This window comes from Catharus ustulatus, chromosome 13 (assembly GCF_009819885.2).
Source record: "Catharus ustulatus isolate bCatUst1 chromosome 13, bCatUst1.pri.v2, whole genome shotgun sequence".
Classification (NCBI taxonomy): domain Eukaryota; kingdom Metazoa; phylum Chordata; class Aves; order Passeriformes; family Turdidae; genus Catharus; species Catharus ustulatus.
Window position 1 is genome coordinate 5,181,777 of NC_046233.1, and position 16,273 is coordinate 5,198,049.

Genomic DNA, 16,273 nt, shown 5'->3' on the forward strand with positions numbered 1-16,273 from the left:
CCTCAGCGCCGGTCCCGGCTCTGTACCGTCCTTTCCATCCCGAGCCGGAGCGTTCCCCGCTCCCTCAGCGCTGTGAGGGCGGGCGCGGGGCCGGTCCCGCCTCCCGGACGTGTCGGGCCGGACGCGGCTGCGCCGGACCCGGGTGCGACGTGGATCCGGCAGCGCCTGCGCGGGGCCCCTCGCTCCGCTCCGCTTTGCTCTGCTCGGCTCCGCTCCCTCAGCGCCGGCCCGGCCCGGCCCGGCCCCGCCGGCAGCGGGGGCAGCCGCGGAGCCGCCCACCATGAGCTGGTTCAACGCCTCGCAGCTGTCCAGCTTCGCCAAGCAGGCGCTGTCGCAGGCGCAGAAATCCATCGACCGGGTGCTGGACATCCAGGCCGAGGAGAGCCCCTGGCCCGACGCCGTCATCCCCGACTACGGTGACGGTAAGGGCAGAGCGTGCCCAGCCTCGCGGCCCTTCGCCCCGCCCGCTGCTCCGCTGTGTCCCCCTTTGCTCGGGGAGGTTTAACCAGCCCCGAGCCCAAAACCCCGGTTTGTACAATTCAGAGCCCCCCGGTTTATATAATCCACGTTCTGCTCCCTGCCGCGCCCTCCGTGCACGGTGATGCCGGCACGAAGCGGGACAGGCTCGGCTCAGTGTCACCAGTGTCCTGCTTTTATCGCATGGGTAGCACTGAGCCTCATATCCCTGCTTCTCCAGGCCTTATTTGTTCATATCTTTTTTTCTAAGAGGCTAATGATTAGTAAACCTGCTCAGTTTTAAAAAAGGAGGAATCATGCTCTTTTCAGAGGCTTGCATGGATTCGTTCTTTGCAACAGGAAGGGCAGAGTAGAAGCTGAAAGTCTGGCCCGTGTAAACGAAATGAAATTTCCACTTTTTATGGCTACCAGTTTCATCTGTTGAAAGGAATGTGCTGGTGGAAAAGTTGTCGTGACTATGAGGAAGTGTCTCCCCTGTGTGTGCTGATGGAGAACCTGAAGGAATGGTCAGCCCTAAGGTGCTGTTTGGGAGGCAAAGAGCAAAAAGGAACCCTCTTATTAGAAAGTTCCCCCAAAAATAATATCTTAAAGATAAGAATAATAATAAAAAAATAATTGGAAATAAGTCATCTGTAATCAGTGTCATTGTTACAACTGTGTCTAGAAGAACTATGTGTATTTGGAGGAGGAGGTTATTTCCAGGTGAAGCCACAGCAGAGTGAGATTTCTGAAAATTGAAAGCTGAAGCAACTGAAAATGTTTCCCAGGTTGGTTACTCAGCAAAGATCAGTTTGGGATGTCTTTGTCTCTTTGATGGCTTGGCAGTCATGTAAGTAGTACAGTATCATCTTAAAATACAAGAATTGTTTAGGGAAAACTCTGTCATGCTTAATTTCTCAAACCTTTAGACCTGTCCAATCATTTATAAAATTTGATTTATATCTTAGTACTTATGGTAGTTCTGTAATTCATAAGAAGAGCAGCAAAGGTCAGCCTGCATCTGGTGTTCAGGGAAAACATACTTGTTTGTAAGAGATGTCAAAATATGTTCTGAATGTTACAGTTAACTCAGAGCTTTTTCTGAAGCTGTTGAATCATGGACAAGGTAGCAATAAGTCAGATGCTTGTAGTAATAAATCACACATTTGTAGTATTTTGGGCAATGAAAACAGTAATTATCTGAATTTGAGATTCAAGGCCAACAGCTGTCAACTGTTCTGAAAGTGGAAGCCAGCTTTAAATATTGTCACTCAGCATTTTTAATAGATGCTGATGTATAGAGTGAGTTTGTTTTTAGTAGCCTGAAATAGTTATTTTACCCCAATTATGTTTGTAGGTAGAAAACTGGATATTGTTTTTTGATTTCTCTTTCTTACTTCAGATGCTACTGAAATTTGATGCTGAAATTCTTCTTCTTGCTGTTGACAAGTCCTGGAAAACCTGCAAGAAATACAATAATTGGAATTGTTGTTTTAGGGCAGCTACAGAACTGAACAATTCAGTATGTTTCTACAGAAGAGAATTCTCAGCTGAGCTACTGCTGATTTTTATTGTCAGCTCCATGCTGATGCTTGGTGTATGAGGGAAAATTAAGTTAGAAACTGAAGGGCAAGAATCCTGAAAATACTTTAAGCTTTTCCCGTCTGTTTCCTGTAATGGTGTGGGAAGTGTTCATATGCTACTTGCAGATAACTTTTAAGACCTTGTAATTTTTTCCTCCTTTTGAAATCAGTATAATTCTCTTAACTGCTGCTTTTCAGGTTGTTTTGCCTACACTCCTTTCACTGTAGGGAAGCAGGAGGCCACATTTGCTTTTGCTTGTAGCCTTCAAAGTTTTTATTTTGCCTATCTCCTTTTTTTCCATTTTTTTTGTAGGAACAAATTCTCTCATAAGTGGAGGATGGGACACATCTTCCTGGGGCTTGAGCTCAAATACAGAACCCCAGAATCAGCCAGTATCACCCACAGCCATCACAAAGCCAGTGAGGAGGACAGTAGTGGATGAATCTGAAAACTTCTTCAGTGCCTTTCTCTCCCCTACAGACGTTCAGAGCATACAGAAAAACCCAGTGGTGTCCAAACCTCCAGCCAAATCACAGAGACCCAAAGAGGAGGTGAAAAGCACTTTAAAGGAGTCTCAACACTCCAGTCAGCTGGAAGGGCCAGTGACAACAGAGGCAGAAGTGAAGGATTCCTCTGTAGCTGTCCTGGACTTGAAAAGCCTTGATACTCCCAAGGAGAAATTAGAAGACAATGCTGTGCTTAAATCTGATGCCCAGCATGAAGCAAGCACAAACGAAGTTACTGACCAAAAGGTGTCTGCTCTAAATTTTGAAGAACCTGAAGATTCTCCTACTGAAAAATCCAGTGTAGGAGGGGATGGAGCAGCAGGTGCACCTGAGGGTGCTTCTCAGTCCCTTGGAGCAGGCACCAAAGACCTGGGTTTGGAAGGGAAGGAGAGAAAGACTGAGGACAGACAGAGCAATACCCCATCACCTCCCATCAGCACCTTCTCCTCAGGCACTTCCACAACAAGTGATATTGAAGTTTTGGACCATGAGAGTGTGATAAGTGAGAGCTCAGTCAGTTCCAGGCAAGAAGCTGCAGATTCCAAATCCAGCCTTCACCTGATGCAGACATCGTTCCAGCTCTTATCCACGTCTGCCTGTGCGGATTATAATCGCTTAGATGACTTCCAGAAAATGACTGAGAGCTGCAGCTCTTCAGATGCTTTTGAAAGAATTGATTCATTCAGTGTGCAGTCCTTGGACAGCAGGAGTGTCAGTGAAATAAATTCAGATGATGAGTTATCAGGCAGGGCTTCTGCTTCAGCGTCTGTCGCTGTCAGTCCTTCCGTGCCAAAGACAGAAACGGTTGACACCCTGAAAAATAAATCTGAAAACTTGAATGATGCTCCTGTGTTGCATGCTGAGGAAGCTGAGATGGAAGAGAGTGGGAGAAGTGCAACCCCTGTTAACTCTGAGCAGCCAGATGTTGTTTTGGTTGCTGCTGTACAAACTGTTGAAGAGCAGGTTGTGAAGGAGGAGGCCGAGCCCCAGCAGGATGCTGGGGAACAATTGGTAGAAGAGGACCCTGAGAAGCAAGAGCTTAAAAAGGTAAGTAAAGCATGTATTGTGTACACAGCTTTCAATTGCAAATGGGACTCCTGACATTTTCTTATGTTGAATGAATTATTCAATGCTGAACTGTCTGACTGTGGAACAGTACTGGTAACATTTCTGATCAGCTAGTTGTGGGTTTCACCTGATCCACCTGGTTGTCATTGTTGTGAATTGTGACTAGGGGTGGCAAACAGGAAGCCTCATAGTCAAATGTGTTATTTTAATTCTTTTGTGTTTACATTTGTGTATTTTCTTGTATTTTTATTATTTATCTATATTCAGCTTTCCAAAATCTGATATTAAGAAATTATTTTGAGGATGTGAACTAAATGCTTTTGACTCTGAGTGAAAGTTTTCTTCCTTCATCTGAGGCTATTCTGCTGCTTTGTGCTAATGTTTCACAGAAGAGACCTTCCCATAGAAATTATTCTGTAAAGAACATTGGGAGTCTTAATGCTTAATGTAAACCATAGTTTTATAGACTATCATCTCTAGTTAAAAACATAGTGTATCACTGTTGATGACTTTGTTGAGGAACGTACTTGAGCCACATATGCTGATTTAATAGAATTTCTACACCTGTAGAATACAGGTGTGTTTATGTCCAGGTGTGTGGCAGAAGCAGGGTAATCCTCACTGACTTCTGCCTCAAATTCCTGGAAACATTGACCAGCTCAACTTTAAATAACCTTGTGAGGAAATGGGGTGGGGGAAAGGGAAAATTTGCCCCTCTTGTGTTTTAATTGTCCCATTCATCTGATCTTTATTTATAAAAACTCCAGATGATTGATTCATTAACTGAGAAGCTGGAGAAGAGGGAAATACAGTTATTAAGTACTAGTAAAGAAAGGGCTCGCTTGGAGGAAGCTTATGATAACCTCAAAGAGTAAGTATGAAAATAACCCTCAGTGCTGTAACTGTGACTTTGCTGTAATAAAATCTTAGATGATAGATAAAACAAGGAGCTTTATGACTGGAACAAAGGTTGCAGGGATGTGCACTGTTTGGGAAAGGTGGAAATGGTGATTGCATGTGCTGTGATGGGATTTTTTTAAAGACATATTATTTAATGGGGCCAAAATCTCTTCTGGGATGGGGCTGGGAAAAGGTTTTTCAGTAAGCAAGCAGTGGAGAGTGAGTCTTGGTTATTAATAAAGATGTTTCTTGTAAGACAGGATTCAGCCATTAAGAGAGACTGACTTTTTTGATACCTCTAGAGGAATGAACCTGATTTTCTAAGTGATTTCTTGGCTAAAATGTAGGCCCTGAAAGTATGGAAGAAGGGCTGGTTGTAGGGAAAAAACCTGAAATTATTGTTTAATGTGGTTAAAGTTAAAAGGGGAAAAAATGGAAAGTTGTATTTACCAGCTCATTAATCAAATACTGAGTTATAAAATTTACAAATTACGGATATATGATGATGATGCTTAATGACTAAATTGAGCCTACTTAAAAAAATAAATAATTTACCCTTTATATTATACAGATTGTGGTTAATTGAAAAGGACTTTATCAAGGGGCAAAACATTGAAGATAAATCAAGCATTTAGTTGTTTTCATGGGTAAACTACTGAATTAAGAATGATCTTTCATCAGAACTTCTAATACAGATGTGAGGTTTTTTTGACTTTTGCTTATCATGTATAATACAGCTAAAAGCTTTTTTTAAGACAACCTGTTGCAAACTGTTTGGAGTGTCACATAAGCATGCAACTGTTCTGAAATGTTCATTTTAAATGCAGTGAAATGTTTAGAATGAAAGAAGAGAGCAGCAGCCTTTCATCTCTTAAAGAAGAGTTTGCTCAGCGAATTGCAGATGCTGAGAAGAAGCTCCAGCTAGCCTGCAAAGAGAGAGATGCAGCTAAAAAGGTAATTTTTTTTTAAAAATGAAATTAATATTTATTACTTTGTGACACAACTGAATTTCTTGAGGAAAAACAAAAACATTAACCCAGGGAAAAGCATGAGGCTGTTAGGATAAGCTGTTCCCAGCCATGCAGGTTACTTGGTGTTCACAGCTGTGTTCTTGCATCCATGCTGTGAACTTGGGGAACTCATTTAAGTTGGTCTGGTTTGGGAAAAAATAAAAAGATTTAATGTGTGCTGTCATTCACCTTGTACCAAATATGTGTTTGCATTGGTGAGGGAGATGTGAGGAAGGGGTGGAGAATGGGAATGGCTTCTTTGGAGGATTAGCTGGCAGGAAAATTAAGGGCTGATGACAGATTGATTTGGAGCAAGCAAAGAAATCTACAGCAGCAAAGTTTATGGGGTTTAAATGTTCTTGACCTGATGTCACAGCATTTCATTTCTCTGGCTTAATGCAAAAAGGAGACTCAAATCTAACTGGAAAACAAATATTTTTCAACTGTTCATCACTGTGTTGACACAGCAGTGTGTTGAACTAAAAAAAATATTCAGTATCTACATGTGAATAGGACAGGTTGGTTTTTCTCTATTGTAAAAGTTTCAAGAAAATTAAATGGATGGGGAAGTTGGAACAAATTGTGCAGAGGATTTAGAGAGTCTCAATCCTTGGAGGTTTTTAAAACTTGGTGCAATAAGGCTCTGAGCAATCTATTTTGATCAGATAATCTCCAGAGTTCCCTTCCAGCCTGAATTGTTTTCCATGCAAATCCTTTGAAGAGAAAGGGCAGAAGAAAAGGTGATCAGTGTAACTCACTTTGTGTTTTTCCCTACATGTGTTTTAATAAATAGTCTTAAGTATTTTATCTCATTATTTAGGAAGTAAAGACTGTTAAAGAGGAATTGGCTACTAGACTTAATACCAATGAAACTGCTGAATTACTGAAAGAAAAAGAAGAGCAAATCAAAGGATTAATGGAGGAAGGTGAGAATTAACTTTTTTTTGGTAGTAAAAATGTGTAGAATAATTGGAAATGTACTGGCCTTGCATACAAGCCTTCTTTGTGTGGGAAAAAAATGCTAAATTTGAAGCATGTTGGAAGTTTCTGAACGTTTGAAGCATTTAGTGAGTAGCAAAGAGCAACAGGAGGGACATTCCATGTTCCATTCAGAATAATGAGGGCATTATTCATGGCATTTCTACAGTGTCTCCTTTAATACTTTTTAATTTTGGAAGTAAAATACAGATACTAAATCAGAAGGTAATTTTTTTCTAACATGATGAGCTCACTTGCTTTATTTTCAAAGCCTTTTGCATCCTATCCTATCTCACTGTAGCTCAGTGTAGCAATGGTATCTCAGGATGAGATAGATTTAAACTTAGGAACTTGCATGAAAAATTGTAAAAATAAGTATTTCCATATTTACTGGAGTATTATTTTCATGGGACTAAAGAGCAAGGCTGGTGTGAATAGAGAGAATCCATAGAATATCACCACTATGCACTAGCTTCATGTTCCATTTCTTCACAGGGGAAAAGCTTTCCAAACAGCAGCTGCACAATTCCAACATTATTAAGAAATTAAGAGCCAAAGAGAAAGAGAGAGAAAATACTAACACCAAACAGAGCAAAAAGATTAAGGAATTGGAAGAGGAGTTGCAGCATTTAAAACAGGTGAGATATTTGTTGATTTTTTTTTTTTTAAGCTTTATATGTTAGCTGCATTTTGGGAGACCTCTTGATAAATTGATATTTTTTATTTTCTGGGGACTTCTCCATTTCATAGAATCCCAGAATGGTTTGGGTTGGAAGGGACCCTAAAGCTCATGGAGCCCCTCCCTGCCATGGGCAGAGACACCTTCCACTATCCCAGGGTGCTCCAAGCCCTGTCCAGCCTGGCCTTGGACACTTCCAGGGATGGGATAGCCACAGCTGCTCTGGGCAGCCTGTGCCAGGGTCTCACCATTTCACATTACTGGAGCACTGAGCTGTGATTTATGTGTGTACTCCTTGTAACACTGCAGTGAGGGATTTTCTCAGCTGCTTGTTTGCACTTGCACTGCTGTTACCATGAGAGCTGGAAAACCTGTACCACCAAAATTTGGGCTGTTAATGACTGAGTCAAGACCTTACAAATTTCAGAATGTGGAGTTGTGGTAAAGAGCAGCTCCCTCCTCTGGGGAAGGCAGGGAAGCAAAACCTTTCTCTTTTTGCCAAGTGTTAGATGGGTTTAGTGACTTTATCCCAAACTGGTTGCCAGTCCTGTCACTGTCCTCAGGCTGCATTGTCAGCCCCACATCCTGGGGTTTGTTTCATGTTTCTTGTTTGCACTGACAGGTGCTTGATGGCAAGGAAGACCTTGAGAAGCAGCATCGAGACAGCATTAAACAACTGAACAGTGTTGTGGAGAGACAAGAAAAGGACCTTGCTAAACTTCAGACAGAAGTGGAGGAACTTGAGGAAAAGAACAGGAGTGTGCAGGCAGCACTTGACAGTGCATACAAGTAAGCAAAGTGATTACACCTTCAGACTGTGGCTCTTTCTTGTGCAATGCTTGTGAAATATTTAAATGTAACAAAGTTATTTGCCAAGGTGCTGTTGGCATTTAAATGTACTGGGGTTTGCTTATTTGTTTGTTTGTCTTTCTCTCCCCAGGGAACTTGCAGATCTTCACAAAGCTAATGCTACAAAGGACAGCGAGGCTCAGGAAGCAGCCCTGAGCCGGGAAATGAAGGCAAAGGAAGAGCTTGGCTTAGCACTGGAGAAGGCCCAGGAGGAGGCTCGGCAGCAGCAGGAAGCTTTGGCAATTCAGGTGGGTCTGAAATGCAGTCAATTAAACTCTTTAATTCAACAAGTGACTGTGCTGAGGTGCTGTGTACAGCTGGCGTAACTGGGTAGAACTCGTTTGTGTGTACTTAGCAAATACCCAGAGGATTTCTTCCCCAAGGAGCTTGTTCCATATTAAGGGGTGGTTGTGCCAACCTTTAAAATACTAACTTTATTTTAAAGTACTTATAATTTTACTTGACTTAATGAAATTACTTAGGCTCTATGTTAAGTTTTTAGTACTCTTACTTTAGTGATAAATAAATCAGTGTAGCTATTTGTGTGTGTGCAAAAATTAAACCTTTACTTTGTAAACAAACATATTGTATCTAACACTGTTTGAAAATGGTGTGGGACTGTGATGATATAACTTTTGGCAAGAGTTTACTAACAATTTCTTGTTTATTTAGGTGGCAGACCTGAGGCTGGCACTGCAACGTGCAGAGCAGCAGGCAGCCAGAAAAGAAGATTATTTACGGCAGGAAATTGGTGAACTACAACAGGTACTGTAACAAACAGATGATGCCAACTTGAATCTGCAAGGAGGATTTTGAAACCCCAAAAATAAAATGCTACCATGATGTGAACTGCCTGAAAGAGGCTTTTTATTTACCTGGTTACCTGTAGTGGTTGTCTTTTACAGTGGAGCAATAAAAATATTAATGGAAATGTTTTTTTAAATCACATAGTGGAAAAAAGTCATAATTTTTAATGATACCTCTTAATTAGAATGCTGACCTTTTTAAATATGAGACAAAATACAGACATTAATTTTGTGATAGTTGTCTAAAATTGCTGGCAAATACGCTTTTGAATGACTCTTTATCTGCTTCTCAGGAATAATTTTATTGTTCTTAAGGGCCAGAATATAGATTGTTTTCAAAATGTTTTAATGTTTCCAGAGCTTTGGAATTTCTGGGCCCTTGCTTTATTATCTAAAAATGTTTAAATTCTCTCTTGGAATTTGACACTTTACCATGAGTTTGAACCACATGAATGTTAGATTGTAAAGCAGTGTAATTTTAGAATGTAAAGCAGCTGCTGTTTATTTAGATGAATTCTGTATGAATTTTTCAATCCATCATATGATTTAAATTATATTTAATTTGTGATTTCAGAGACTCCAAGAAGCAGAGGGCAGGAACCAAGAACTGAGCCAAAGTGTTACCTCAGCTACACGGCCCCTTCTGCGGCAGATAGAGAACCTGCAGGCCACGCTGGGAGCTCAGACCTCTGCTTGGGAAAAACTGGAGAAGAACCTTTCTGACAGGCTGGGTGAGGTGGTTTAGCTTTTACTGAGCTGTGAGGCTCTGGGTAAAGGGGTGAGATGTGTGAAGGTAAATCCAAAGGGATTAACACTTAACCAAAGTGTAGATGGTGGATCAGGAGAGATGAGCACCAAATGTTCCTGTAAGGAAATGGTGTGGGGGGAGTTATGCCAAGGTTCTTGGACAGGTAATCAATCCCCTGGTTCTCTGTAAAACACACTCTAACACAAGATTGTAAGGTGGAGGGGGTAAGGTGCACATGTCTTTACAGCATCTAAAGGCATTGAGACACTGAAAGTATTCCAATATGGAGCCTGATGCTGAGATGCCAAATTGTAAAGTTTGGAATCACTTACCTAACTGCATAGGTGGTGATACTTATGTTGTTTGATACAGTATTAACCTATAGTTTTAAATGAAAAATACATTAAAAGGCCAAAAGTGGACCCAAAGAAATTATTTCCTTTCTGAAGGCAATTGTGGTTGTATATTGCATTCTGAAAGAGTTTGAAATCTCTTCATTCTGCATTGCTTTGATCCTCTGTAGGTGGGAAATATTTTATTTCCTTTACAAAACAAAACAAGATGTATTTTTTAACAAAGGTTAGTTGCATATAAAAAATCCCCTCAATTTTGATGAGTAAGTAAAGATATTATTTATTCATATTCTAGGTCTTTGATCAAAAAGGTTAAATTCCATGCTTTTCTTACTATCAGGTGAGTCTCAAACTCTTCTAGCAGCGGCTGCTGAGAGAGAACGGGCTGCTACAGAAGAACTTCTTGCTAATAAAATTCAGATGTCTTCTTCTGAATCTCAAAATAGTCTTTTAAGGCAAGAAAATACCCGTCTTCAGGCTCAGCTGGAAGTGGAGAGAAACAAATTGAAGAAAATGGAGAGTGAAAACAGCAGGTGAGTTCGTTTTTGTTTAACAGCATTTCTTTGTAACTAGTGAAATGAAGTGTTGATACGAGTCTGCAACACATTGGCAGAATGTTACAAAAATGTTAAGGATAGTTTGTTTCATGCTAAAGATAGAAAAGTGTTACATTCGTTACACTTTATAGCCTTGCTACTGTGTTTGTTTTAAAAGTATCTGAGAATAGAAGGGAGAATACTTGTTTAGTGACTTGCTCTTTCCTTCCTCCGTTGTAGGTATGAGGTTGAACTAGAAGGCCTCAAAGATGAGTATGCAAAAACCTTGGAAGATGCAAAGAAAGAAAAGGTATCGCCTAGTTCAGCTTTAATTTCTGTTATGGTTGAAATCTGAGCTAGCAGGAGATTAAAAGCTTGTATTTATCTTTGCAGGCCCTGCTGGCTACTCAGTTAGAAATGGAGAAGATGAAGGTTGAACAGGAGAGGAAGAAGGCTATTCTTGTGCAAGAAGCAGCAAAGGAGAAGGTGCCAAAACCTAACATTTCTAAGTCTTAGTGATATTGGCTTTATTTTAATAGATACCTATACCTGAGATTTTCAGTACCTGGCAGTGTCTTTCCAGTGGAACAGGTGTTGTGCTAGACTCACTGAAATAAATTTTGAGTCATAGTCTATTTAACCTGAGAAGAGGAAAAATATGGATTGTTGTGTTAATCCCATGTGTTCCTTGAGCACTCTTGGATCCTTTTTCTTCTGAAGCTACCTATTTTCTTTGCTTAGACTGCCAGCACTGCTGCCACTGAATTCCTGTTTTGTTTCACATGACTGTGTGTGATGTTGCACATGCTTTCCAGCTGAAGTCACAAGTCAGAACAATCCTCAGTAGTCATTAAATTCATTACCACTAATTAACAGTTAGTATTCAAGTAATACCATTTCTGTTGTTTGTTCCTTACTGTCTCCAGCCCTAAAATCTAAGTGTTTTCCCCTTCAGAGGTTAGCATGCTTGTAGATGCTGCCTACAAGAAGAGGCCAGTCTGTTTTGAAGAGGTATCAGTTAATTATTAGCATGTGAAAAATCCTGGAATTTAATTCATACACTCTATTTAAAAAGAAGAAAAAGGCCTTAACATTCATTCCTAGGAGAGATATTCTTTCTGTGATACATTTGGACATACAAAACTGCCTCTGAGTCTCTCTTGGCTACTTGAAAGCACACCTTTTCTTGGTGTAATTTGCATTTTCTGTGTTAATTTCCTGGAAGGTCTGAGATATTGAAGATAGGCTGTATTACAGCACAGAAATTCTTTGTTTTTAAACTTTCATATGTTTTAAGTATGGGGCAAGTAGAAAAACTATCAGATAGTGTTTTATAGTTGGTGGAAAAGGGAGGTTATTTATAGAATCTCTTTTAGCATGTTGTGAACGTTTTTTTCTTTTCCCAACTGCTGATTGTGGATGTCTTTGTTTGTTTTTAAGGACCGAAAATCATTTACAGTTGAAACCGTATCAAGTACACCATCAATGTCCCGCTCCAGTTCCATGAGTGGGGTGGACATGGCAGGTCTTCAAACCTCCTTCCTCTCACAGGTAGGGTAGATTACCTATAATGGCTTTTTTCTTCTTGACAGACCACTTACTTTCCTTCTCAAGAACTTCTAGTAAGATAGAAAATGACTCTTCAAGTGTATATTGGCCTTAGACAAGCTAAGAGCCTGTGCAGAAACATGTAAAGACATCTGTTTACAAGATGTCTGTGTAAAACATACAATTGGTTTATTTTTACTGGCACTCCCTGGGCAGCATCACTGACTGCTGTACTCTGCTGTCTCCTACTGCTACTCCTTCCCTGTCAGTCCAGCTCATGCTGCCAAAATCAAATGGCACCTGTATAAATGTCAGGAGAACTTGCCAGTAGGGAGCTATCCCAGATTGTGCCTATTCACCTCAAGCTTAGCGCAGTGTAATTTTAAATCTTAAATAATTTCGTGTTTAGGAGAGGGAAGATTCCAAAATGGGCATGTCTTTGTCTAATTTTCAGCTTTTCTGACCTTCTGTTTGTAGGATGATGCTCATGATCACTCATTTGGACCAATAGCTACCAGTGGGAGCAATCTCTATGATGCAATAAGGATGGGATCAGGTTCAAGTATAATTGAAAACCTACAGTCACAGCTAAAACTAAGAGAAGGAGAGATTTCACATCTACAGGTATCTTTTCAGAAAGCTTGGTCAGTGTTATGGTAATTCTGTGAACCAGCACAGGAAGGATTTGTTAGTTCCCTTTTTGTTTTGGCAAAGGCCTATTCCTTATCTGTCTGAAAAGTAAAAAAAAATCCCAAGACCCTGAGATTTGAGGAAGTGAGAGTGGATCTGAGATGTGCTGTTTCACAGTCTGGTTTAAGAATAAGCTTTAGTTATTGTGTATTTTGATATGGTGTTTTATAAATACAGTGAATTCTTTCCTTCTCCTTGTTATGTATGTTTACCTTAGCTGGAAATTGGAAACCTGGAGAAAACTCGATCAATAATGGCAGAAGAGCTGGTTAAATTAACAAATCAAAATGATGAACTTGAAGAAAAAGTGAAGGAAATCCCCAAATTACGCACACAGTTAAAGGTCAGTGCATTTCTGGTGTAAATCCACCATAAAATGTGGATAATGGCTTTTCTTTAAGAATGTCCTGTTTAGGAATATATTCAAATCTGTCTGTAAGTGACTGAAGAGCTTGTTTTTTGTTTTTGGGGTTTTTTTTTAATAAACATGTGCTGTGCATAAGAATCTGCTAAATCAGGAAGAGACCATTTTTGTTTCTATCATTCAGGCACTTGTCTGGAACTGAATTTTTTAGTAGAGGGAGGGTTTTGATAAATACCATGGGCTTGTGAGAAGCTGAATATGTATCCAGTAGAGATACAAGAAATAAGAAAAATGATTGAATCCTATTGAATTGAAACTGAGATATTTGAACCAGTTTTGGAATAATTTTTGAATACAGAATGTTCAGTTTTCTCATGAAACATTTCCCAAACTGGTCATTCCTCTAGTAAAACAGTGCAGTTTTCTAACTGATTTTAATTCTTACAGCAGCTGAACTTCAAAGTGCTTCAGTATGTCCTCTGAAGCCAGCACTAAATCTTTTTAGGATCTTTGGAATGTCTTCCTTTAACATCTAGAATGTAAATCTAGCTGTATTCAAACCACAAAGTCCTTTTGCAGGGTTTACTGTGTACTTCACTGTAGTTACACTCTGAGGTAGTGCTGCACTTGCTTCCCCTGGTAGTGTCAAACACTGTCCCAGCAGCAGCTTGCTTGGGGCTGGAAAAGCAGTGAGATAACCAAATGTGTCCTTGCAGGATTTGGATCAGAGGTACAACACCATTCTCCAGATGTATGGGGAGAAGGCAGAGGAGGCTGAGGAACTGCGGCTGGATCTGGAAGATGTGAAAAACATGTACAAGACTCAGATAGATGAACTTTTAAAACAAAGACAAAATTAATTCCTCATGGAACTCTTAACACTATATGGTGACAGACTGTAAAGATAACTGTTTATGTAAATGCTGAATTTAAATGTCCTGTAAAAAAACCCTGTATTATAGAAAATGTGACTATATAATAGAGTTCATATGTTGACAGAAGAATCAATGCTTTAAGTGTCCTGCTCTGTCTGCAGTTAAATTATTTGTGCAATATTTAATTTTTTTTTTTCTTCAGTCATCCCTTTATTTAAGTTTTTGCTAAATGCTGGGTCATTTAACACAAACAGCAGAAATTATGGTTGTTGGTTGCTTGTGAGACAGCACTGGAAAACATGAGTAGTACTAAAGCAGCCCTTGATTCATAATCTTTGTAAACCTATGAAAATCACATTAGAAGTCTTTCTCAAGTGTTCATAGGAGTTTTTCTAAAATCTCATCAGGTAATTTTTCATAACTAAGTAGCAGAAACTTGCTGTCCTAAAGCATAACCGGTGGATATTTTTATGAGAGGAAAATCTTAGATTTGTGCTTACAACATCTGAATGTGTCAGGGTGATTATTCTTAGACAAATCCGATTAGTCTGACTACACTAAATCCTCTAAAGCAGAGTGTGAGACTCAGATGAGACTTCAAATTACAGCTTCATTTTGTATATTGCTTGTGTTCTCATGAGTCTGGAGATAACAGCTCTGCTTGAAATGATAAATGTGTTCAACTTTTAACACCACAAATATGTTATTAAATATCTGTTCTAGATTTAGTAGCTGATTTTTGACAGTAGCTAGAACAGTTCAGAAGAACGCAGGAAACTGATTTTTTAAAAATAAACTGTTGCAGATCTCATGGTTCCTTTTATAAAAGTAGCAAGGGTTAGACTTCTTGTAAAACTGAACTGTGGCTTAATAATAGTTTTTGAGCAAGTCTCCAGTGGCTGCAGAGTATTTCTCATGGCATTCCTTAAGCAAGGTATTGGTCAAACAGCACCCACGTGACTTGGAGTCGAGCTGCATTTTTGGTAATGTCAGAGGAAATGTTTGAATGGGACCCTTGGGAATGCTGAGAAGAAGCTTTTGTCTTCCCCTCTGCATTCCAGAGAGCAAATATTTTGCTGCATCTCAGAACCTACTCGTGTGAAATACTGGGCAGTTGAAATTCTTCTCTTATCACACCAGTGCCTCTGTTGGGAGAGGGTTTTTTTTTTTCCCAGACCAGTGCACGTTGTCATTTGGGAACTCTTTTCCTGCTTGGGTATTTGGTGGCCTGACAGACAAAGGATGTGAAGGATAAGGAGTTGCTTCTGGAGAAATACCTCTTGGTAATATAATTTTACTATGGGTGTTAAGGGTTTATTCCTCACTGGGAGAACAGTCCCTGAAGTTACATAGGCAAGGGAATGTTCATGGAAAATCCTAGTCTGATTTGAGATTCACTGGGAGGATTTCATTAAAGCCATAGAGCCAGAACACTTAAATTTATTGTAACTCCCCCATCTGTCATAGAAAATTCTAACTGCTTTAATAAAATACTTTTTTCTCTTCTTTTTTTTTTTTTGTCATTGGAAGGTGGGAGGGAATTCCCCTCTTGTCTTCATTTCAGTTTTGCAAACCACAGTGGCACGCTTTTCTTCTAAAACCCTCTGAATTTAACACTTTACCTTCGTATTAAAGCATGGTTGGTTGCTCTCAGTTTCTGAGAAACCCAGACCAGTCAAACCTCAGCCAAAAACTATATTAAAACACTTGCTGGAATTTTACTAATTTGGAATTATGATGTGCAAGGGTTAGTTCAGCCTTTTCTTAAGAAAACTCTGTGAAGGCTAAAGCTTAGAACTTCAGCTTTTATCCACCACAGTGAATCAATAACTTCCTGATTTTCACCTTTTTCCTTTACAATCTTGGCAGACAAATGCAGCAGCAAAGACAAATAAATTATCCTTTGAACTTTTATTGGGATCTCTTGCTGCCAGTGCTTTTGAAGGTAACATTTCCTGTGTAATGTGAGCAGATGCTCCTGAAGGGCTGACAGGCAGCTCTGAGTATGTCTTGGGCTATCTTGGTTTTCATTAAGAGCTTAGGTAAAAGGGAAAGTTTAACATGCAATCAACATTAACTGTTTTAGACGTAAAAACAAAAGGTATTCGATTTTTAAATTTTACTAAAGTAGATTTAAATATTTGTATTGACTATTTTTGGATTCTGTATTCCCTTGTACTGCAACTTTTACTATCACCTGAGAATCGGATGGCCTTCTGTGTCTTAATCATCAAAGCCTTAGAAAACAAAGTGGCTGTTGGAAGGTAACATGGACTTTAAGAAAACATGTTTGCTCATCTTTGATACAATTGTATGCTTGTTT

General features: G+C 39.7%; 2 protein-coding genes across 3 annotated transcripts in view; both read left to right on the forward strand.

The window, feature by feature from the left end:
- EOGT (EGF domain specific O-linked N-acetylglucosamine transferase) overlaps window positions 1-16,273 on the forward strand; it is a 147,585-nt gene that overhangs the window by 111,919 nt on the left and 19,393 nt on the right. The gene's annotated exons all lie outside the window — the stretch shown is intronic.
- TMF1 (TATA element modulatory factor 1) lies at window positions 239-14,359 on the forward strand. The gene is made up of 17 exons (XM_033071577.1): window positions 239-422; window positions 2,353-3,593; window positions 4,382-4,485; window positions 5,342-5,468; window positions 6,345-6,450; window positions 6,998-7,140; window positions 7,804-7,970; window positions 8,122-8,278; window positions 8,703-8,795; window positions 9,411-9,567; window positions 10,278-10,470; window positions 10,714-10,783; window positions 10,867-10,959; window positions 11,914-12,024; window positions 12,499-12,645; window positions 12,929-13,054; window positions 13,792-14,359. Exons 1-17 carry the CDS (start codon window positions 281-283, stop codon window positions 13,933-13,935), a joined length of 3,321 nt encoding a protein of 1,106 aa, XP_032927468.1. The 5' UTR covers window positions 239-280; the 3' UTR covers window positions 13,936-14,359.

Coding starts and splice junctions, on each gene's coding strand:
- TMF1 (XM_033071577.1), top strand. CDS start 281: ATGAGCTGGTTCAACGCCTCGCAGCTGTCCAGCTTCGCCAAGCAGGCG. Junction 9,568..10,277: donor GAACCTTTCTGACAGGCTGG/GTGAGGTGGTTT, acceptor TCTTACTATCAG/GTGAGTCTCAAACTCTTCTA. Junction 12,646..12,928: donor GAGAGATTTCACATCTACAG/GTATCTTTTCAG, acceptor TGTTTACCTTAG/CTGGAAATTGGAAACCTGGA.